Raw genomic sequence first — 25,729 nt, 5'->3', positions numbered from 1 at the left:
TCTATGTTCCATGAATAAGTCGAGGGGCTTAGCTAGTTTGAATTAACAAGATGTATTTTGTAGCCCTTCCTCCAATGTTCAATCTGTAGGTATACTAAGTTACTATTTCAACCAAAAGCTTGTGTATTCTTCATACACAGCGAAATAATACTAAAATCTCCATATCGCGAAATGCAGTAAAACAAGTATACGAGCTAATAAAGCAAGGTGAAATATTCTGTGAACCAACGGAGGTGTGCCTAATAAATAGTATCTCATTCCCGCTAAGCCCTTTGGCGCGTCCGCCATCTTTATTTACGGCACGTTCCCGCTACAGCTTCTCAGTGCACGTACAGATTATGTCAACGAAAATTAGGAAGGACATTTTAAGACAAAAAGGAGGATTCAATTCTATACTCGCTTTTTATGCTAAGTGTTGACTTTTGTGAGAAACGTGTTCTGAATTTAAAGTTTTTTTTTGAATATAGTGAAATTAGTCTTTGACTAAATCTTTATTTAATACACTCACTGTTGCACGAGACCTCGTCCATGTTTGTTTAAATTTTATAAAAATCCCGCTTTTACCGTTTGTTTTCCAGAATTAAATTGTATCTGTAATGCAAGTATGCAGGATGTTAATTGCTGTTCTGAACTTCGTCAAAAAAGGTTTAGTTTTGGAGGCGAGTATATAGCAACATATAAATATACAAACAGACACACTCGTTAATAGACGTATTAATAGTCATTCTTATCATCGATAGCTTGCATGCATCAAAACCTTATTATTAGTCTTACCATAGGCTAGGTCATTGACAGTAAAGAAGACTCCATTTGTTAACGCCGAATGATATATCTACTCCAATTGCACGGTGTTTGGATGAAATTTGCAAGCAGCTGCGGTCCGGGCCTAACATAATATTGACCTCACTGCGATAGTATGAGCCAAATTAAATCTAAACACTTAGCTAAATGGCTTGTAACACATTGAACTAGTCGAATTTCGGACATACTTCTGACTTCCACAAGACGCTGCTGGCACCATTTATAAAGTCGCGCTGAACATTGCTTGAGAGTTGGGGAGTAAAGACAGAATATTTTTTAAGGTGTCATAAACACTGCAAAGAGGACACAAAAATACGAAATTTCAAGATACGCGAGCAACAGTGAGTTTTTGAAACTGTTCTCTAGCAGTGCTGTACATTGCAGTGCGGTAGAACCTTAAGTTCTACCCAGGCCGTTTGTCAAACCATAGCTCAACACTTGTACCTGGGGCCGGTGGTTAATTACGAAGAGCACGTTCTACGCGCCGCGTGATAGACTGCTTCCTTGTTAAAGCGCAGAAACATTAAATATTCTTAAAAAACCGCTCCAAGGTGTTAATAGCTTCTCTTGGTAAATTAACATCCGCTATTTCGGCTGTTTTAATATTTTGAAAATCCCCATTTCAATGTTATAAATATGAAAGTCCGTTTGTTGGTTTGTTCATTAGTCCTTCTTTCACGCTGCAAATGAGCCTTTAAACCATTTTATAGCAACTGAAGTTATAATGCCACCATCATGTCAAACAATCGACGTCCACTACTGGACATAGGTCTTTTGTAGGGAGTTCCACAATACACGGTCTTGGGCCGCTTGCCACCAGCGGCTCCCAGCGACTCGCCTGATGTCATCTGTCCACCTCGTTGGGGGCCGACCTACGCTGCATTTACCGGTGCGGGGTCGCCATTCCAGCACATTAAGACCCCAACGTCCATCGGTTCTCCGAGCTATGTGCCCTGCCCATTGCCACTTCAGCTTCGCGACTCGTTGAGCTATGTCGGTAACTCTAGTGCTTCTACGGATCTCCTGATTTCTGATTTGATCACTTAGAGATACTCCTAGCATAGCCCTCTCCATCGCCCGCTGAGTGACTCTGAGCCTTCTTATGAGGCCCATAGTTAGCGACCATGTCTCAGTTCCGTAAGTCATCACTGGCAACACGCAGTGTTCGAAGACTACGGGTTGGTGTATATTGTGTAAGAATAGCAGATTAAAGTTAGGCCCTATGTGAAAACGTACTTATCACGCAAGTTGTATGCGGACGAAGTAGCAGAGAAGATAAATATCAATGAAATACCTTCTAGTGCCAGCCACTTCTACCACTTTGCATCTCGATCGTCGCCACCAGCAGGGCTGCAGCGTCCAGTAAGACGAGGAAGCACTCCGCGCCCAACCCTCCTCCGGGAACAGTAACACCTAGGAACAAAGTAAAATCATACATAAAAACCCATAAGTAAAAATTCGTTTATTACCGACGAGTGTATGGGGCTATTTGAAAAGGGGGCAGTGATATTTTTATCTTTTGTGTCCTAACGCTAAACATTAAACTATTGTTGTATATGATACTATGAATATTAAGCTTAATTTGCTATAATGTACTTAAGAACCCCTTACAAACAATATGACTCACAATAATAATAAATAAATACCGCCGTAGTTTAATACGATGAACATATAGCTCAATTTGCTAAATCTGCGAAAACCAGGCAAATCTGCACGGTGCAATTCGTGATTTCTTAAATTCAAATTCAAATTCAAAATTCATTTATTTCAAGTAGGCCTAATATAAGCACTTTTGAAACGTCAAGTCTGTCTGTTTGTAGTGATTCTACCACCGGTTCGGAAGGCAGATTCTACCGAGAAGAAGCCGGCAAGAAACTCAGCAGTTGCTCTTTTCCAACATCAACAATTTACATTTTGTATTTTAACATTCATTTTTCTATCTTGTGAGAGCTGAAAGCGGAGCCGGATGCTTCCAAGCAACCTTGTCATTAAAAAATTCATCAATTGTATAGTAACCTCGCTCTAATAAATGTGTTTTAACAAATTCTTTAAACTTGTGCATTGGCAGGTCCAAAATCACCTTAGGAATCATATTATAAAAGCGTATACTCAATCCCACAAATGATCCCTGTACCTTACGCAGACGATATGCAGATGACACTAATTTATGACCATTTCTTGTAAGTCGACTGTTTATGTCCACTTTTTGTGTATAAAGACTAATATGTTGTCTTACAAATACTATATTGTTATAAATATATTGTGAAGCTACAGTAAGTATGCCTATTTCTTTAAACTTCTCACGGAGGGATTCGCGTGATTTAAGTTTATATATTGACCGTACAGCTCTTTTCTGCAATATAAATATAGTTTCGATATCAGCTGCTTTACCCCATAACAAGATTCCATAGGACATAACACTATGAAAGTACGCAAAATAAACTAGCCTAGCTATTTCAACGTCAGTAATCTGTCTAATTTTTCTGACTGCGTAGGCAGCCGAGCTTAGTTTACCCGCTAGTGAATCTATATGGGCACCCCACTGTAGCTTATTATCCAAGGTCACGCCCAGAAAAACTGTGGAAGTCTCTATTTTTAGTGATTCACCATTTATCATTATATTTTTATCAATTTTCTTTACATTTGGTAAGATAAATTCGACACACTTTGTTTTTTTTGCATTTAAAAGTAAGTTGTTAACTGTAAACCAGTGCGACACATGCGACATAACACGGTTTACTTCGTCAGAGTTATCTTTACTCCTATCAGTCTTAAAAATTAGAGATGTATCATCTGCAAACAATACAATGTCGCATGTTCCACTGACATGGTACGGTAGATCATTTATATACACTAAAAATAGAAAAGGACCCAAAATCGAGCCTTGTGGGACACCCATTGAGGTATTTGAACCCTGAGACTTTGCATCATTTATGCAAACTCTTTGGGTTCTATTGCTGAGATAAGAGGCAACCAAATTTAGTGCAACGTTTTGGATACCATAGTGGCTTAGCTTAAGAAGCAAGGTTTTATGATCAACACAATCGAAAGCTTTAGATAGATCACAAAAAACACCCATGGCGTTCTGTGAACATTCCCAGGCATCATAAACATGTTTTATAAATTTAGCGCCTGCGTCCGTTGTGCTACGACCTTTAGTGAAGCCATACTGCTCAGGGTGTAGTAAGTTATTTACATTAAAATGATATAAGAGTTGATTTAATATAATTTTTTCAAATATCTTACTAAGAGCTGGTAAGATTGAGATAGGTCTGTAATTGTTTATATCATTTTTATTACCAGATTTAAATAGAGGAATGAGTTTACTATGTTTCATTAGGTTCGGGAAAGTACCTAAATCAACACATTCATTGAAAATTATGGCTAAAAGAGGAGCAATGACGTCAATAATTTGAGATATTACCTTTACCGACATTCCCCATATATCACCTGTTTTCTTTAATTTTAACAACTTGAAGTTTTTACTGATATCCGATGCATCTATATGTTTGAAATGAAATAAAACTTTGCACTCATTAATGTTGCCTCTTAATAAATTCTGAGCTGCAGTAGGTGAGGAATTTAGTGAATCTGTTAACAAAATAGGAACATTCTGAAAAAAGTTTTCAAAAGTACTAGCAACTTCTGTATCAGTAGTTACCATATTATTATTAATAATTAATTCAAAATTTCCGTCTCGAGATTTAGTTTTCCCAGATTCATTATTAACAATTTTCCAGGTTGTTTGTATTTTGTTTTCAGATTTTACTATCCGATCTTTAATGTATAGCGACTTAGCTTGTCTACAAACATTTTTAAATGTTTTGGAGTAACTTTTTACATATTCAAGGAAGGTTGGAGTCTGATTGTATTGTTTTTCATCATATAGCTCATACAACTTATCCCTGCTTTTGTAAATGCCTATTGTCGCCCAATCACTAAACCTCATTTTTTTATTAGAATCTATGTATTTAAAAGTAAATACTTTATTAAATGCACTTTCTATTTCATTGAAAAGCGTACGATAAAGATTGTCGGGATGACAGTTTTCAAAAAAGAGAGCAGGAATTTTGGCTGATATTTCACCTTCAAATCGCGTCAGTTTACTCTGAGTTATCGGCCTGTACTTAACAATATGTTTATTTCTATTTGTACCAACAACAGTAATTTGTTGGCCACAATGATCTGACCTTAAATTGTTTAATATCGATTTACCTAAGATATCACAGTTAAAAAAAATATTATCTAAACAAGATGCTGAAGTTGCTGTGATTCTAGTAGGTTCATCGAAAGCATTATTCAAATTAAAGCATTTAAATAAGTTTAACAACCTAGTCGTAGTAGTATTATGTAATAAGATATCAACATTGAAATCCCCGCATACTATTACATTTTTAGTAGACATACACAATCGCTTAAGGACATCTTCCATTACATCCTCGAATTGGTTGAAATCACCTGAGGGGGGATGGTACACACACACTATTATAAAACGCTCCAGCTCCACACAAGACAGTTCAATTATGCGCTCCACAGAAAGACTAACTATATCTTTTCGCTCCTTACATGTTATATTATTGCGTACAAAAATTAAGGATCCACCATGAATAGCAGTCTTTCTAAAGAACACACTTGACATTTTGAAGTTATTGATGTTAACTGCTATTTGTGCTCCAGTGAGCCAATGCTCAGTTATACACAATATGTGTATATTGAATTTTTCAACAAACAGTTCTATTTCTAATTCTTTGCCGGTGAAGCTCTGTATGTTTTGATGTACAATGTTCATATTACAGAGCTTCCCCGTTGTCTCACTGTCTAGTTTAAATAACTATTTTATACTTAATACGTGGTACCCAACATATTATCTTAATCTCACTCTCCAAACAGATTTCACACTGATACTGGAGCATCCTCACTTAAAAGTAAATACACAGAATACATACTTTAGCTTATATTTTCTGTGGTAAAAGTGAATGTAATGACGTCGACATTTAAAAATTGCAAAGTGCAGTTATGCCTGTTCTTTACAGATTAAATAAATGCAAATTAAGCTCAATAGTTTAATAAAATAAACATAATATCGTATTAAACTATTGCGTATTATTTATTATAGTTGTTGTTAGATCCTCTATTTATTATTGTTTATCAGATCCTCACAAAACAACTAGACTGATAAACCGTACTAAATTTATAATAAGAAAAATAAGTAGCGGCTCACTTGAACCCTTCCTTTATTGAAAAACACCTCCTTTTAAATAGGTCAAAAATTAACATTTGAAAGGTTTTTCAATTTAAAACAAATTCCTGAGCCGAGTTCAAATAAATAAACATTCCTTACAATTGCAAACGAAGAAACTAAGTTCTGTCTCTCATCGTGCCCTTAGGCGAAGGCTTGATGAAACATTGGGAGTGAATTTGCGAAATTAGAAAACTTTACCAGGCTTTCGACGGCGGGTTGAAAAATAGCTTTTTGACTAAAACTAATATTACCGACCAGAAACAAAACAGCGGAGTTGTAACTAAGTTGTTCCAAGCGCTCGAGTTTACAACCGCGGGCGATGGGAGTCTAATCCTTTCGCTCCGCGCTTTGGTTTAGGCGCTGCGCAAATACCAATTCTTTTGTATACAAATGTCTGAACTAAAAAAAAAACACCTTTAAAATAGTGCTATCCTTTTCAAAAGGACACATTGTGCAAAAGACAGCAGTATTTTATACCCGTCAATTTTGTTTAGCTTAGAGATTTGTGTGCAGAATCGGTACCATTAATACCGATATACATTATAGACACTATCAGCAACTGCAGTTGCTTTCACCAGTTGCTACTTCTGGACTCTGGTAACAATTGTTTAAACACTAGATTTGGTGATTGTTCATAAGGGTTGAATGTACACTTTTATAATATGATGCCGAAGGTAATATTAGATTTACCATTCTAAAGAAAATCAATGTCTGCTAGAAAGTCGGCCGCTCAGTTTTCATCTCTCAGTGATAGAAAGATGGTTCTAATTTTTTTATAAGTTGCAAATCTGCTAAGTTTCTCGTCAGCTTTTTATCGATGGAATCTGTTTTTTTTTTATTTATTTTGTTCACTAACAGCTTTACATTTCAAGTACATTAGAAGAAATTATAAATTACACCAGACGGATTCTCCTACTTTTCGCGGAGTATAGTTAATTAAGCTTAATTTCATAATACATGATGGAATTCCAAAAGTAACGCCTGCTTCTATCCAATATATCAAAAACAATTTAAATAAGCTCATACAGTATCAAGAAAAAATATTCAGCTACTTATAGGTAAACACCGCATGCAAATAAATATCCTTAAACTAGCTTACAACTACACAAGATAAAAGCCAATGTATAAAATTTCATTCAGGCCATCAAATAATTTGAAAGAATTCGTACTGCCATTTTATGTTACCATAAACAGCTAACATTGATTAAATAACAACAAATTAAGAAAAATTGGTATGAGAATAAGATTTCTTATTGATTGCACGGGAATAAAATATTCAAAGGCAGCCTGTACTCAACAGAAGACACAAAAGTGTCTCTGTTTGCGCAGCTCCTTAAAGGCAACGTATTTCCTCCCGCAGTCGGCGATAAGGTAAACGTGGAAGCATATTGGCTGGTAAGACTCGTACGCTCGATTGCCTCTCGACATTCCGTTCTCATTTTCTTCGCCGCGACTTGAACAATATTTTTTTTTCTCCTAAGGAGTTTTCCTGCTTTCGACAATATTGCGCCGGTTTCAAAGAGGCGCACTCGTGAGGGATGAAATCGGTTTCACGTCGAGTGAGCACACTAATGATTAGGTTCCGGACACGGGGACGTCTCGTGCGGGGACAATGCCCGCGGAACCCCGGTGTCGACCCTTTGACGACTGACTATTGTTTAATGGTTTTAAAAGCGTTTCAATGTTACGGAGCTTGAAATGCAAAACGGCTATGCGAAACTTTTTACCGTTCATCCGCGTAACTGGTAGATGCATGTATAAGTAATATATTTTCTTTATAAATTGTTAATTCTGCCCTGGATACAAAGACAATACAATCAAATTATCAAAGACATGGTCGTCAGTAAATAATATAAAATAATAAAACACATTTATTCAAATAGGCGTACTTTATGCGAAACTTTTTTACGGTTTACCCGCGTATCATAATAGATGCATGTGCTATATTATATGGTAAAATATCAATATACAAAAATATTAACATTAATTCAAGTTTGATATTTAAATAACTTAAAAATGTGAGGTGGGGTGAGGTGTTTTAGTGACTGTACCACCGGTTCTGAAGGTAGATTCTAGACAGAAGAAGCCGGTAAGAAAATCAGCAGCTTCTAATTCTATCATCATCGTTTTACAATTTAACAATTCGTGATTACGTTAGGGATTATTATATTATAATATACATTACAGCGGATCCCTTTGTTTTCAAGCGGTCATTAAGCTATTCATTATTTGTACAGTAACCTTACAAAAATACGATGATAAATGATAAGATGATACATGTGATACATATGCGTCAAACAAAAATTATATAAAGTGACAAGCCTGTCATAAACCTTCTAGAAAATTCTGAGATACGGGAGACCCCTGTAATGGGAAGATAATAATGATGATCAACGAGCTATTTATTCACTAGAGAACATGACATGACCGGATTCAAATTCAGTATACGACGTTGCAATTACATTTTTTTTGCAATTTTAGATGATTTTTCTGAACTGTTAAGTTCAATATAAACTAACTTTCATATACTAGTTTAAGTGTTTGAATCGGCGATAGCCCATTAGGTAGGACCTCGGCTTCACATTCGGTGGGCTGAGTGTATTTACCTTTAAAATATCACTTGCTTCAACGTTGAATGAAAACATCGTGAGGAAACCTGCATGCCTGATAGTTCTCCATAAACTGGGCCAGCGTGGTGGACTTAGGTTTTAACTCCTTTTGATTGTGGGAGTAGAGATACGAGTAGAGATATGAATAGAGAGACCCCTTGCCCTGTAGTGGGCTGGTAATGGGTTTTTATGATGATGATTTAATTGTTTTACCTACAGTCTGAAGAAATAACATTATAATTAGTAATTAAAAAAAAAAAGAAATTCTGAAGTGTATAGTATTTTTTATTTAATCCCATTTATTAAGAACCTTAAATTCTTGCCTCAGATAATTTGAACATTAATTTCTGTCAAGAAATTTTACTCAAAACTTTTTACATCCAAAAACTAACTCTAGATCTGCCACATATGCAAGGTCAGCCTCTATGAATACTACGGTTTAGTAAAAGAACTAGTAGCCTACTTTCTCATACTTAAACTTACACACATATACACACACACATAGCAATATTATTATTTAAAAAAAAAATATATAAACCAATATTTCAGCAGAAACAAATCATGGTTTGAGTACGTCATTCAAAGCAGACAGACCACTCGAATCGGGCGTTTAAAATTCAAAAACCCTTGCGGTGGGTAGAGGAGACACTTTTTCACAGACCTATTGCCGTGTCACCGCTGACTGGGAGACCAATTAAAAGGCGTTCTTGTAAACACTCAATCAATTAATGGCTCGCCAATGCTATCGACGTGAATTGACGTACGATTATTTATTTATTCAGTGTATTTTCAACAGCAATACACGATTCATCATTTATTGTGATAGGATTTATCGAACAATTAGGCTGACATTTTTGTGAGCGGACCGTTGGATAAAGTGCTGCATCCACTTGTAACTACATACGTTAATAGAAGTAATCTCTTCTATAGTAACCTGAAGCGGCGATGGCCTAACTTACGAAGGTCGTTTAATGCTCGGCACGCACCTCTAACTTTTCGAAGTGTTTTAAGCAATGAAATATCCACTTGCTTTAACGGAGAAAGAAAACATCGTGAGAAACCTGTATGCCTGAGAGTTATCTTTGATGTAAAATCATCATTTTCAACATTTAAACCCATTACCGGCCACTACAGGGCAAGGGTGAGACTCCTGTTTCCCACGATGAAAAGGGGTTAACCACCACCACGCTGGTGGACTTTTTACTACTCATGTTTGCTTGGTTTTTCCGCTTACATTTATATCTGTAATATTTGTATTGGTCTCATGTATGTCCACACTAATGTCATAAATTGGAAACTATATGTTTGTGTATTTGTGTGAAATTGCAGTCATTTTGTAGCGGGTATAGGCAGCTTTTTATCCCTTTTAAAAAAAGAAAGCCCTTCGTATACAAGGCAGAGATAGGTCTTATTTACTCTTTCTCAAGTTGATTCTTGGGGTGAATGGATTGGCTCGATTGGTTGTAGGTACCTTTTTTGGTGAGCTTAGAAACAGAGAACCGACGTTAACAATAGAGCTACCAAACCGAATAATAAACTGTAATGTCTGTAAAATTATATTACGCCATTATCGTCATTGGGACCAACTCTGCAATAATCTTAGGATATGCCGATATCGATCACGTTTTAATGTTACATTCAATTTTTAATATAGGAACATAGCATGTAGTACCGCTGAGTTATTATATTTATAGCCTTTGTGTGTGGTTAGAGTTATATCTATTTTCGTATAATATCATAACTCTAAAGTATATGCAAAGTTTTGACTTAGAATTAGCTTCAGACTCAGGTTTTGATTTGCATGTCTTTGGTCCACACTAAACCAGGAAACCGGGATCAGGATAATTTAAATAAAGTATTTGTAATGTTTACTATTAGCTTTTGCCAGCGACAGCTTCCATCTTCGTTACGGTTTTGAAAAAAAATTCGCGGCATCGTCGATTTTCCCGAGATGAACAGAGGAGTGAAGATGAGTCGAACTTAGGTAACAAACAAAATAAAAATTTTTGAGTGTGAGTTTTAGAACAGTTTTTATTTCAGATGTTTTAAATTTTTTTTGTCTCACTTGCTGGTATGTGATGTTGCTGACCAGACGAAAAAATGGTAACGGGCTAACCTGTTTGGGTTAAGACAGTTATATTAAACCCACACCCCTGTTCGTTATCGTACCAGAACGCTAAATCGCTTAGCGGCACGTCTTTGTTGGTAGGGTGCCACAAGGCACGACTGAAATCTTTCAGCATAACAGACAAAAGAAAGTTCGGAAATTATAACTCATCGAAATCTTCATCAAATCTAAGCCTATATGGATAAGACAAGAAAGATGACCCTTCAAGAAGGCCCATCTATTATAAATGTCGGTAATAAATTAAATATAGTGTATATACACATTTATTAATCAAATTGTAATTGGCGGTATGCAAATTATTGTTGACTAGCTGTTAGTCTGTGGTCGCAACTGACTGCGTGAAAATTTAATTAATATTGCATTATTATGTTATTAATTACTATGTGTTGACCGCGTTCTTTATCCACGTTTACTATGGTTTTTTACAAATCCCATGGGAACCGTATGTGTTCCTGAGATAAAAAGCAGCCTTTGTTAATCTCCGTCCTTTCAGCTAACTCTATTCCAATAATCATGTAGATTTGTGCTCAGTTTGGGCGTAAGGTAAGGACAGAAAAAGAAACAAATACACATTCTATTTCTTTATGTTAGTGTTATTTAAATTGTTAGCATTGTTTACGTTTTTTATTTAAATATAAAAAATAATATTAGTTCAGATCATTATATGAAGGATGACGTTTGATTTGTTATTTACGGATGTTAATTTTAAATTAACCTAATTGCAAAAATTATATTTAATAAGATTTACAAGTATATAAGTATATTGGACAATAATTATTTAATATTTAAATAGTTACAACAATAATTAAGTAAGTTATATTAGCTAATATAAATTGTATGTTTGTTTCCTCTTTGAACAGTATCCCGTGAAAAAAAACAATATAAAGAAAAAAAGATGGCGCCAATTATGGATTCGGGCGCAAACGCTCAACGTACTTGGAATGGATATAGTTTTAAAAGTGTTAAGTTCTAAGCGAAGAGTCATAATTAAAATAATATTTTATAAATGAATAAGAAAATAAAAGTTTTGGAAATATTATGACAGTTGTTTTAAACTATTAGCTATTTGCCCGGTCAAAGCAATGTTATTAACAATTTCCATGTTTATGATATCTATGATTAATATCATTTTAAGCCAGTCCATTAGTCATGGAGAAGTTTTGAGTGTAGGAACGTAGTAAGTTCCTTAATTCAGAAGGTCCAAGTCTATGACCGACGGACAGACTGACAGACATACTGATTCAGACCTAAATGCATAAAACAGTAAGTATTTAACTAATGCATCATCCGTGTTTCTCGTTAGTTCCTGTTTTCAGTTAGTACTGCAAACGTCTGGTAGTTAACTAATCTGTACTAATTGGTTATTGGCTCACCCGTGATGGATCGGGAAGGTCAGACGGCGAGAGCGCTTTATTAGACCTAATGGTGTACTGTGCCGGAAATTAGGAGTTGATCAATCAATATGTTTTATGGGGTAATTGGGCAGCTATTTAAGCAAACATATTCTTAGTTTGATGGAATAACTAATCCTAAAGATTTGCGAAAAACTAATAAATTAATGAATACACTTTTATCGTTATGACTTGTTATGGCTTTGTCTGCATTTCTCTGTTTTTAAAGCATTCCGTAGGAATAATATAATTGACCCGCGTTATAATTATGCATTATCTATCTCCAGAATGCCTCTTAATCTATGCAAAAATTTTAATTTTTTGGAAACGGTACCGCTGCGTTTTGCTAGGACACAAAATACCCTACAAATACAATACAATATCGCAAGGATCACTTTCACAATCAAATAGTCAATCGTAAATGACCGTCCCGGAACCCAATACTGTTATACTTTTAAAATTATATTAAATGAACAGGAATCGTTACGATACAGTTTTATAGTAAGTAAAGATAGATATAAAATTTTAAGACAAAGGGTTTGTAAAACGTGCGTTTTACCATGATGGGTCCAGTTGTTTTTTTTCCCAAACACATTCATTGTTTTGACATTCATATTTTATAAGATATTTTATTTAAAATTAGAATGATGTTATATTAGTTATCAATTTAATATATACTTATACGCATAAATATAAGCCTCAAAACTCATAGACTATTTTTTAATTTATTTAAATATGTCATCTTTTTGGTGGGAATTTTTTATTCCTGATATCACCGAGAAACGACAGAAATCCACTGAATTGAAAATCAGACTTTAGAAGAAATTATTTAATTCAATTCAATTCTTGTTTATGGCTTTTGTCTGTGCCAACTGAGCACAAGGTACTTCGCCAAATTATAACATTCGGTCAAACAGATGTGCGTTTGTGTTTGAAAATTTTATCAATTTGACATTTATGGCCTTAGCACACCATCTTGATTCAAACGTTCTAACTAAAACTAAGCTCACGTTTAAATGCTTTAACCAGTGGCTATAATGTATGCCATAAAAAAAAATTGATACTCAACACCGCTTGCTTATTTGTTAGTCTTTACACTATTGGTTTCTTAAATTGTATTTTAGTTAGAATTATGTAAGTCAGTTCGGGCTAATCTTTCGGCTTAAAAGCTGAACTGATTTTAAAGAAACGTTTACTGGCAAACCGAACACTTGTAACCAGTGATTATAGTTGCTTCCTACTGCGAGAAAGTTTAAACTAATTTCAATAAAAAATATTGTGCTCTAGACAAATTGTTTCAAAAAAAGCATTAAAAGACATGCTCGAACGAATTCGCATAACTGCAATTAATAAAATATAACATAACATTACATAGGCACGCTTAATTAAAATTCAATATTAAATTATATGATGCAAATTAAAATACCGGCCACAGGATTTCGCAATAAATTAATCTGAAAGAGTTTCCAGCAACAGTTATTTTTCATTTGATTGCGAACTCAGATCACTCCAGCAGATAGTCACGTCCAGGTGCTCGACTCCACTCGACTCTTGGCGCTCGTCGACTGTCATGGCAACATATATAACTGGAAATGGCCTCCGATATTTTTTGATGTTATACTACTTTTGCGAGTTAATTTATATCTAACCCAAGACAAAGTTAGGCTCAAATGAGATTTTCTTTTCGTTTTGATTCATATTGGATAACAAAAAAAAAAAAAAACACCCGGCTAAGTTTGTTGTGGGCTTCTTCTTAGACCAGGACGCGTTTGGAACCCTCGTAGCTTTAGTTTTAAGTTTACGAATGTGGTTATCGCCATCATCTCACTACCGTGTGGTTCTTATGTACGCATCAAAAGTGCCACCTGTGGGCCTACTTGAATAAAGATATTTTTGACTTTGACTTTGACTTTGACTTTGATCCCATACCGTATTTAAATTATGTCTCAAATTAATAAGTTAATATAATAATATACTTTGTAGGACCAAAGTAAAATTATCATGGTATCCAAAAATACACAATAGTTATCAGTTAAATGATAGATCATTTAACTGATATTCGTCAACTTAAAACTAAAGCACGAGGGTTCCAAACGCGCCCTGGTCTAAAAAGAAGCCCACAACAAACTTAGCCGGTTGTTATTTTTTTTTTTTGTTATAAACATCTCACATTGTCCTTTAAAAACTAATTATACAGGGGCTTAGGACCGTGAATATTGGAGCTCCTTATAAAAACCCTGTATCAAGCAGTGGACGTCAATCGGTTAAAGTAATAGTGATGATAATGATGACCACCGGCATTATATACACCGAGTATCGGGTCCGTAAACATGCCCCTGTTTGTGTGTCGTGACTGCAAACCGTATTGTAATACTTTTATTCCTAACATCAATTGATTAAGGAACCTTGACCGATCTGAAACCAGCCAGCAACATCATCATAGACCTGATTATTATCCCACTGCTGGGCATCTATCTCATAATACAGCATGAATTCACCATGCCGCGCTGCTGTAATGTGGGTATATGGATATATGGTTGGATAGCCTCAAAAGCATCATAGTCTGGTTGAATTTAATAAATCTTCAATATAACATGCTTATAACTATAATTATATAATCCATACTTATATTATAAATGCGAAAATTTGTTTGCTTGTACTTCCTTTACGCCCAAACTTCGCGCTGATTTTTGGCATATATAAATAAAAATAATAAATATACTACGACAATACACACATCGCCATCTAGCCCCAAAGTAAGCGTAGCTTGTGTTATGGGTACTGAGATAGCTGATAATTATTTTTTTATGAATATAATACACATAAATACTTATAATATACAGATAAACACCCAGACACTGAAAAACATTCATGTTCATCACACAAACACTCTCCAGTTGTGGGAACCGAACCCACGGCCTTGGACTCAGAAAGCAGGGTCGCTGCCCACTGCGCCACTCGGCCGTCATATAGTTAGCTGGAAGGATGGAAAGTAGGTACCATAGGTTACTTTTTATCCCAGAAAAATAAACGGATCCACGGGATTTAGTAAACGCTCACAAACAACGCAACAAACAGCTAGTATTTAAAATAATTTTATATAGGTACGAAGGTTTTACATAGAAATTACTCTCTTTGCAGAAAATTTTCTTTTAAATATTTTTCCAGTTCTCCAATGCACTTGTCGCATCTAGCATGACAGTAGTAATTCCTAGTCAAGTGCAGTTTGGAGGCCCGAGCGCCGGTAATTGGATTATGGATTTCGTCTGGACTACGAATACGACGTGAGGATTACTACTGCCTAAGGGATTCCCGGTGTCACGACTCACGGCGACTTACCAAGATACTCCATTTAAATGATATTAAAATGTTGGTACAGGAATTCTTTGTTTATTTTATTGTTAGTGTAGTTGTCACGTAAAAATTAAGCCTATTGTAGTATTATGGAGGGTAGGGGTAAGGAGGATCATCTGTGTATATGAAAAAGGGTCGTCAAAATGTATTAAATTAGGATGGCGCCACATTTGCATCAAGGTAACTCTTAAAAGAAGCGCCAAATATAAATATTGTTAGAGTAGGCTTGAAAAATAAACAAGGAAGTAAGGTTATATTTACCACAATATTTTGTACAACGTAAGTTGTTGAAATTCTCAATAATTAACTACTTTAGTCGATAATGACATTAAATTTTTTAACTCGGCATGCTTCAATTCATCTACGATTGCTACATTCATACCATACCCTGTGCATCCACCAGCGCCATTGTGGAGGATTTTTGAACTGTTATTTAGCGCATACAACTGGACACTTTTTCAACTTTTCTCCCATATAAGTTGACTCTCCTTACCTCTACCCTCCATATGTAGTATGTAGTTACCCATCCTTACTAATGTTATAAATGCGAAGTGTGTTCGTTTGTTTGTTGTTCCTTAACACCGTAACTAGGCAACGGATCAACATGAATTCTGGCATAGAGTTAGTTGAAAATACGGATTGTATCATAGTACTTCTTATTTCAAGAAAGCAAATGGTTTCCATGGAAACCGTTTTAAACTTGGACGAAGAACGCGGGCAACAGCTAGTTATAATAATAATCATTATCATCATCAACCCGCTACAGGGCACGGGTCTCTTCTCAGAATAAAGAGAGTTTATTCATTTGTCCACCACGCTGACTCTTGGCGGATTGTCGGACTTCGTACGCATTTCATACGTTTCATTACGATGTTATCTTTCACCTTCGATATTTAATTTCTTGAAAGAAATAATTTGTAACAAAATAAGACAAACCTAATCTTTCTTAAAATTTTCATGCTAAAAATAATTGAATATGCTCAGATTTGGATAAGAAAACAGGGGAATACGAAGCGTATATTTTGTCAGAAACTCGCAGAAAAAAGTTTTTAAATCGCACTCTACGGAGTAACTATTCATCACATTTGTAGCAGCTATACTGCATCGACTTAAATAGCAAATAGTATTGGCCACAATGCTTGTTTACGAAAACGAACATATTATGAACGTTACTATAATTTAAAATCGCCCTTTAAAATCTACCTGTCCTTTTAACCCCTTTCCAAGTAACCTTGTATATATACCGGTATACCGGTCTATGTTAGTTATAGAATTGAGGGGGGAATGTCCCTTTTATGATTTCATACAGCCTCCATCTCCCTATGGACTATAATATACGAGAGTGTCCACTTCAATCTCACAAGTCCTCGGTGGAGGGCGATTTGTGACGGCTTATCACACTTCTATATCGAAATATTGTTTGTTCGATTAAGACAGTTTACTTAGGCCATGACGCTTGTAAAAATTGATTTATGGCGGCCTATCGAAAGATGCGTGACGCGAATAAAGTATGAGATTACTTTTGTAAGTCAGTGTAAGTTGGTTTATTTTACCCACCCGTACCTTCTAAAATAATGGATTTAACCCTTTGAAGCACTGATTTCATATGTTACAATCGTAATATATGTAACTCATACATATATTTATAAACATTTTATATTTACATGGTTTACAATAAAATGCGTTGCCAGTGTTGAATGTCCTGTTTTCGCCATTGGTCTGTCTTGTGATTTTTTTAGGGAATGGCAGCACTGCCAAAAATGGCGAGATAGCATGTTATTGAATAGTTTGTAATTCGATTTAGTAACGTGAGGATAGGACCTGCTCTTGTATGGTAAACACCGTCGACTACTTAAAGTTAAATCACTATACGAGATTCAGTTTTACGCGAATCTATATCTGTCAAAAATTTTGGCCTGTAAATCAAGTGTAGGCACTGTGAAGTATATAATATAGTTGACACATTATATCTAGAATGGATGTACTAGAACCAATTAGGGATAGTTGTACACCTTAAAATGTCGTTAAATTTAATATTATTCATTATCTAATTTAAAGTTATATACGAATAGTAAAACTTTTAACCAATTTTGGTGTACACACAGCGGTATATTTAGCGGAACACAAAAAAAAGGTTTGATATCCGTATCATATAAGGTCGCTGGCTGGTTTATACGTCATTTAATTTAAAAATAAATATTTTCAAATTAAGAAAACCACTGAACATCACATTTTATGCAATTGTTATAATTTAACTTTTCACAAATAGCCTTTTCTCGCAAAATCTGTTCTTAATGTGATCTCATTTTGAGTAAAACAAATGAAACTTTAAATAACAAAAAGTGTAGTAAGTAGATTTTAAAATAAAACCATATTTTTCAAGTAGGAGAGTTTAATAAAGAGGCAATGGCGGCCGAACACCTAGTTATACTGACAAGCCGCAGAAAAACGAAATTTTAGGCTATGTTTTTTTTTCTTTAGTTGCCAAATAATATAGCCAATTTAAAAAGAATTAGATAGCTGCGCAAATTCTTAATATTTATACTTAATGCTGCAAGTGGTAAACAGCTGGTGCCTGGTCAACTATAGGGACAACAACCCTATGTACTCATTTTTAATATTTTTATTTGAGCATTTTTATAAATTAGTGCATATTATAATGCATAGGTGCTCATAAATTGCGTTAAACGTAACAATAAACACAAATAAAAACAGTAATTAACTGTCCTTCAAACACGATTACATAAATTTGGAAAGGAAACTTTTAACGATGAATACCGATTGAAATTATATTGTGAAAATTTAATTAACCTGAGTGTATACAGAGAGTAGTGACAGGCATCGGAACGGTAAACGCCGTTGCGTTTCATTAGCAACTGCCAGTCTACCCGCACCTTTGATTGCCCGGTCGGTAAATACTGGTTTAAACGGTTTAAATTTCCTCTGAAGTTTCATTATCCTGTACATTCCATGAAAGCGTGGATGATAAAATAAACACAAACAAATCAAGGTTTATAGCTAAACTGTACAATATACATAGAGGTGGACTGAGACAAATGATTGTAGGTTGTATATAAATATAGGGTACTGTACCTCACAGCGGGAAAATCTATTTTACGATCACCTTGTTGTTTGTATGTCCAAGTGTCCCTGTTTATAAATGGCAGCTTGAGGTATAAGGTTCAAAACATTTTTAACAAGAAGTTTTTTAAAAACCTCGCGGGAACCTTTTAATTTCCAAGTATAAAAAGTAGAATTTGTCTCTAGGATGCTGAAAGCTATGCAAAATTTTGTTAAGTTTTGTTTAGCTCCTAAGCCGCGCATAGGGACCTGTAGTTTTTTCTTTAAGATCTAGCGGAAACGGTCTTCCGTCACTTTTACATACAGATCTGATGTACAATTTTTGTTCATATCCGCCTCCTGGATTTAATCTACCTCGTTGCCAAAATTCATCAAGATCAGTGTAGCAGTGCAGAGCATCCCACCTACTACCATCAAAACCCATAATGTAACATACAATCTTGAATTTCTGGCACGAATCTCTTGCCACGAGTGAAGAGAAAAATCGGAAAATCAATTCCTTTTTTGAATTATTGCCAGAAATTTTAAACTAAGGTTACTTGGTCAGGCAATAATTATAGGTTCAAATCCAACCTGTTGGACTATTGGTCAGCGTAACCACTTCGAACTTCTCGATTAGTACGAGTCGGTAAATGAATAAGAAACCAAACTTAGAAGATGAGGTAACTTTCCCATCCTTGTTTAAAAGAACTTGCTAAGCCGACAGTTGATCTATCACATTCCGGAGTGACAACAAGATACGGAATGTGCCTTCATTGAAATTCATTGGTACTAACTATTTAGTAACAAACGATAACTTTTTTTTACTGGGCTCAATATTTTATAATTTAAGAAGTGAATTGTCGACACTAATCAAAATTACAACCTAAATATCAAAGTATTTAATAGTTGTTTTGAGTCTCTTTGTAAAGAGGACTAATTTCTGTACCATAACGCAGTGTTATTTGCAGAAAATCCGCAAACAAAAATCTGCTTAACCTATTTGTAAAAATATTCGCGTGATTACATAAAATACCCATATTAGAGAGTGTAACTAACCCTAAAGAACTGGTTCTCTGTTTAAAAGTTAAAAGAAAACTTCTAGTATTTATAATATTATGTATATTAATAATAGATAGGTACCGGGAGCCAGCCAGGTCGAAGAAATGCAATTTTCTCAAAGCGAAGAACTATTAAAAACCGCTTTGTAACGAACTCATCGCAGATGCAGATAAAAGTATTTAAGTTTTATCTATATTATGTTCGGAAGTATCGTTGAAACTAGTGAAGGGAGTAACAACATGAAGTTTCAGTGTAGTTCCTTTTTTACTAAAGTTTGCTGTAACGATCGCCCGCAGCGCTTCAGCAGTCGTTTTAGAACAAAATATAGTGATGTGATATCGATACCAATTTTTTATGTGAAACATCTAGTAGTGCGCCTTGGCAGTAAATTTGACCTGTATACCGTCATAGCAAAGGTCATAGAGACGGCCGACTGGCGCAGTGGGCAGCGCCTGCTTTCTGAGTCCAAGGCCGTGGGTTCGATTCCCACAACTGGAAAATGTTTGTGTGACGAGCATTAAGTGTTTTTCAGTGTCTGGGTGTTTATATGTATTTTCTAAGTATTTATGTATATATAATTCATAAAAATATTCATCAGTCATCTTAGTACCCATAACACAAGCTACGCTTACTTTGGGGCTAGGTGGCGATGTGTGTATTGTCGTAGTATATTTATTTATATTTATTTATAGAGGCTCTCTTCTGCAGTCAGGCTACCGGTCTCAACTTCCTAGTGTGTTTCCTAGAAATTTTTTGATATCGGTATAATATGGAGACCCTCACTATGTGGACGTCTCACCTCACGCCTTGATTCTTTAAAAGTTACAACTTGATATATTTTTTTGTGTTTAAGTAAAAATCATCGTAATTTAAAATTAGATGATTATAAAATTGGATTCTTAACGTGCTATCAGAGTTTCTTCCACTCATGCCTAACTCCAGACTGGTTCTGAAATTTTGATTTCCTGTCTCGGGCCAAGATTCTCCATCATATCAACCCATTACCTGCCCACTACAGGGCACGGGTCTCGTCCCACAATGACAAGGGGTTAAGGCCGTAGTCCACCACGCTGGCCAAGTGCGGTTTGGTGGACTCCACACATCCATGAGAACATGATGTAGATCTCTGAGACATGCAGGTTTCCCCACGATGTTTTCGTTCACCGTTGAAGCAAGTGATATTGTAATTATTTGAAACGCACAGAACTTAGAATAGTCGTGCTGGGATTCGAACTCGGCCCCCCGAAAGTGAAGCTAAGCTCCTACGCACTGGGCTATCACCGCTTACGCCACTGGACTATACTATCACTGCCTTACTTCAACTACTGCCAAGATTCTTATTACCTCGTAATTTTTAGTTGAACATGCTAAGTACTGAAGTACTACAAAGGGGGCAGTATAGAATCTCTAATATACTTTATTGTCAAGCTCAACACGGTCTTACAGGGCACACCACATCACTACTAAACTGCCAATTTGTAGTTCGATGACGCGACAAAGGGTCGCAACGGCCGCGGTCGCTCCCGTCCGCTCTAACTCAATTCCGCATCCACTAGCAATTTGCTCACAAAGACCGTATCTATTCATTTCAATGTATATTTTGTCTATGATCGCCTAGGGATTTTCCTGAAGACAAATCCGTGGACGATTCAAGTCTGACCGACCAAGACTAGAGTACGTTTGATTTGATGTGGGTATTTGAATAGAGACCTTTCCATCAAAAATAGAGCGAACAAAAGGATTATGAAGTAGCCTTCAAACTACCTTTATCCAGTCTTTGTTTTTATTTCATTCTCCATAGGAATGTCACATATTGGAAATTCATTTGTTATACAAAAATCCGCGCAACGCATTTTTCAGGAACGAACATTGAAACTGACGACATAAGTACTCCCTCACGAGCCGAATAAATGCATCCATTGTAGAACTCGAACTCCCAATATGACACTGGTTTACCGGATATTAATACCAGAAGGATCCTATTGTTATTCTTGTTTATAGATAACTAGGTATAGATAAAGCGCGGTTTCACCCGTCTTAAGTATGAAGCGGGCAACTTACTCACAGACGTAAGCTTAGATATATATATATATATTTTAATTTTATTTTTTCATTATAGCTTAACTTCACGTCCATGATGCAATGGAGAAGGTTTATCCACATTAGAAAGTTTGGATATTAAAATGTTTTTTGTAACTAATAATATTTCATGCCTAATAATGTCGGTTAGGTAAATATCTCGTTTTAATTATTCACGATATGTTACATTTACGTGTTAATCTGGTCCAATCCTAATATGGTTTCTCGTACTTTTGAAATCGAATAAAGACCAATATTTTTGTAGAATATAGTCATATAAGCGAATAATTTTGTCACGCAGTGTGCACGCAGATATAACAGGTAGGTAACGTGTTATCGCGTGGTATTTTGGCCTGCTTTACAAATAGCTTTTTTTCAGGATAAAACTTTACATTATCATTATCTTATCATTATTAATATTGCATTTTATTAGAATATACTTCTACATAACATAGCTTTCAAATAGAGAAATAAATAATAAAATCGCTGCAGTAGTTTCAGAGTTCCTAACTAATATTATCAATGCGTAACGAACATGATGTTTACTTCTTAGCCCAGCGGCTAAGTCTACGGCGACGACGGTCGACGGCTTATATTATTTCTAAATATTACTGTTAGTTTGTAATTATTATTATGTACGAAAGGGGATAAAATAATTTTAGGGATTTAATATATATATATATATATATATATATATATATATAACAATGCGTAAGTGTGTTTGTTTGTCCTTCTTTAACGCCCTAACTAAGCAACCAATCACATAATTTTATGCGCATATACCTAGTTGAAACAACGGAGAGTAACATGGTTGCTTTTTATTCTAGCAAAACAAACGGTTCCTACGGGATTTGTAAAAAAACCGTAATAAACACGGGCGAAGAATGCGGGTAACATCGAGTTACAAATAAACAAGCAAATACTTTGTTTACTCTTTATAATATTAAGTAGAGATTAGAGTATACGTAACAAACAGTATAATGTACTTATAATGGGTGCAACTGTGTAAGGTTCAAAAAGCAGCTAAACGAAATCGTGTAGCTCAGGAACTTTACGATCCAATTTGTCTGTTGTTTGTCACTGTCTCACAAGAATTCTCTTAAAGAAACGTATTATTACAATACTAATAACACACGCGATGTAACACGGAAGCTTCTACTTCTTACAAGAGATCTTCGTTGCAGTTTTACATTACACGAATAATTTATTAAATTAGCTGAGCGAGATGCTCGTAAAGTAAGGAAAATATTGTTATTACCACGCGGCTTAAGGTGCAGATGTTCGTTAGTACTAAACTTTTGTTATACGCCACTGTTGCACGGCAGGAAATTAAAACTCCAAAGGTTAGCCGAGACAATTAGATTGCCGGCAATATATTGGGACAACAAATTAATTTCAAGCAACCGGAACTTTAATAGGAGGGTAAGGGCGAAATAAATGGGAACATATAATTAGATTTGTGGTTCGATTTTCGATTGAGTACTGGTATTTTTCTTACGGCGTTGCTATGGCAGCGGGGTTGAAACATGTGAGCTCAGAGGACATTCTGACGAAGGGTGACGGGGCTTATCAGATAATTGACTGTCTAGCGACGCAATGCAGGACAAGTCCATCAAACCCTTCGTGATTATTTCTTCTTAAGTAAATCTTATGTGACATGCTTTTCAATCAAGGAGATACATTGTCCTTAACATTTTGATTTAGTTTTAGTTTGAAGCTTAAAATGTTTTTTCGAATTTTTTGACCTCATTTTAATTAAAATTTACTAATAATAAACTGGCAGGGCAAGTGCTCTGTTAACCTGAGGCGTAGGTATTAAGCCTCTTGTGCCTGTGATTATTACACCGGCGACCAAGCCCTCCACAACGGAATACAGTAATGCTGCTTGGCGGTAAAAATATGCGTGGTGGTACGTCCCTGGACGAGCTCTGTCACAAAAAGCTCGTCTATTACTACGAATGATCTGAATTGTTATGAATGTTTGTGTACTCTTAGGTTCCGCTTCAACTTAAAATATTGGCGCTGTATTCCAGTCCGAATATTCGTATAGACTATTTTTCTCAGTCTCTCATCAGTCTTTACATTACGAAGTGAACAGTAAAAATGTTTTAAAACTACTAAAAATTTAATAGGAAAAAGGCGTTTTATAAATTATTATTTCTTATTTTGTTGTTATTGTTGTTGTCTGTTGTATTTTGACATTACATTACACTAACATGTAATAATACGATTGTTTAAATGATAAGACGGCCGATTGGCGCAGTTTGCAGCGACCCTGCTTTTGGCTTTGGCCATGGGTTCGATTCTCACTGCTGGAAAATGTTTGTGTGATGAGCATGAATGTTTTTCAGTGTCTGGGTGTTTATATGTATTTTCTAAGTATTTATGTATATAATTCATAAACATATTCATCAGCCATCTTAGTACCCATAAGTAAGCTACGCTTACTTTGGGGCTAGATGGCGATGTGTGTATTGTCGTAGTATATTTATTTATTTATAAGGTAATTTAAAACAAAAGATCACGTATTCCATATATTATATATAGTATCATATTCAGTATATCCATGCACAATTTATTTAAGCGATCTTTGGCTTGACAGATACGGTCATGTTTTTGAAGTTCTTAGCTATATTGTGTAAGCGCTGTCTAAAGTCTTGATGCATAGCTCGACTTGGAATAGTTAAACGGTGTCGGTCAAACAGTGGCACAGAATAAATAGCTGCACTAACCAGCAGCGATTAGTGAAGGCATAAAGTTGACTCGCTCCGAGACTGGCTGAATTTAATAGCTGAGCATAATTCAATTGTTCCGGCCTGTCGGCCTGTGAAACTATATTCCTGGTGCGTCACGGACCGCTCCCGGTTGCCTCGTTTTATTTGTAGCTTTAAAAGGATTACGCCGGATATAATCTGTTGCAGAATATATTTTGCTGCCAACTGTCACTTTTGCAAAAATGAAAAATTGTCGGAAGTAATTTAAGAGTTCAGTAACAAAGTGGAAACAGCTTACGTCTGCGATGTTCCTTGCATGCAGTTTTTCATATAAATTGCAATATTTTCGTTAAGGTAAGGCTAAAACGTTGCGTCCAACCTGAGTCCTTAGTGGTGTTTAAGTTTGCGTCCACCAAAGAAAGAGCTTTTGAGCAAGGGTGTTATCATTGGATGCAGAATTGAGGCATTTTATTATTATTGTTTATTTATAACTAAAAAACAAAAACAATACATAATAAAAACCTAGATTAAAACAGTTAAATTACATTATTTATAGTATCGAATTAAAACATCAACTTACCATAGATTCTGTAAGTAATTTCTATAGAACTGTTTGAAACAAATACTATCCAAAAAGTTTTTTTGTGTGGTTGAGGAGCAGTTTTGTCAGTATTTCCACCTTCCAGTTTGATCATCCATCAAACCGACATGAGGGTAGTCGTTTATATGTAAAAAACCTGTGTTTCTGGCATAGAGTTATGTAGAGGCATTTGTAAAATAGGCGAAAAGCGTGGGCAGCAGCTAGTCTTTTATAATCCCTGAAAAGATGCCAATAGATGCAACAACCGAGATCTGCATAGAGTAGGTAAATTCTAAAAAGGTCTCTTATTGTAATTCATTTTGTATCAGGCATCCATTGATTGAGAATATTAAACAGTTGTTCACCTAAAATGGCATATTGAATGCACTCAGGTACACGAAAGTAATCACGTCCTGTGACTGTCTATTTAAGAGTACTTATTCGCTTTTCTTGTTGCCAGGTCAGTTTCCTTCCTTTCACTTGTGACATGTAGCTTGAAGTTTTAACCTGAGTTTTTCTTGTTTAGGTGCAATGTAAGAACAGTAGCAGGCTAACCAGTTAGGCGTATGGCAGTTATATTAAACCTACAACCCTCATTGGTTTCTACGCAGCATTGAACCGGAAGACTAAATCGCTTAGCAGCATGTCTTTGTCGATGGGGGGTTAGCAGAGATAGCATAACGGACAAAATCAGATTCTTGTTTATTAG

At 35.5% G+C, this 25,729-nt stretch overlaps 1 protein-coding gene across 1 annotated transcript in view; it reads right to left on the bottom strand.

The window, feature by feature from the left end:
• LOC120631097 overlaps positions 1 to 25,729 on the bottom strand; it is an 83,832-nt gene that overhangs the window by 8,940 nt on the left and 49,163 nt on the right. Inside the window, exon 2 of the mRNA XM_039900531.1 lies at positions 2,096 to 2,214. Coding sequence (XP_039756465.1) covers positions 2,096 to 2,214 — 119 coding nt within the window. The remainder of the gene's footprint in view (positions 1 to 2,095; positions 2,215 to 25,729) is intronic.

This window comes from Pararge aegeria, chromosome 17 (genome assembly GCF_905163445.1).
Source record: "Pararge aegeria chromosome 17, ilParAegt1.1, whole genome shotgun sequence".
NCBI classification, from domain to species: Eukaryota; Metazoa; Arthropoda; class Insecta; order Lepidoptera; family Nymphalidae; genus Pararge; species Pararge aegeria.
The sequence above is the reverse complement of the archived record's forward strand: the minus strand, read 5'-3'. Positions and strand labels throughout refer to the sequence as shown.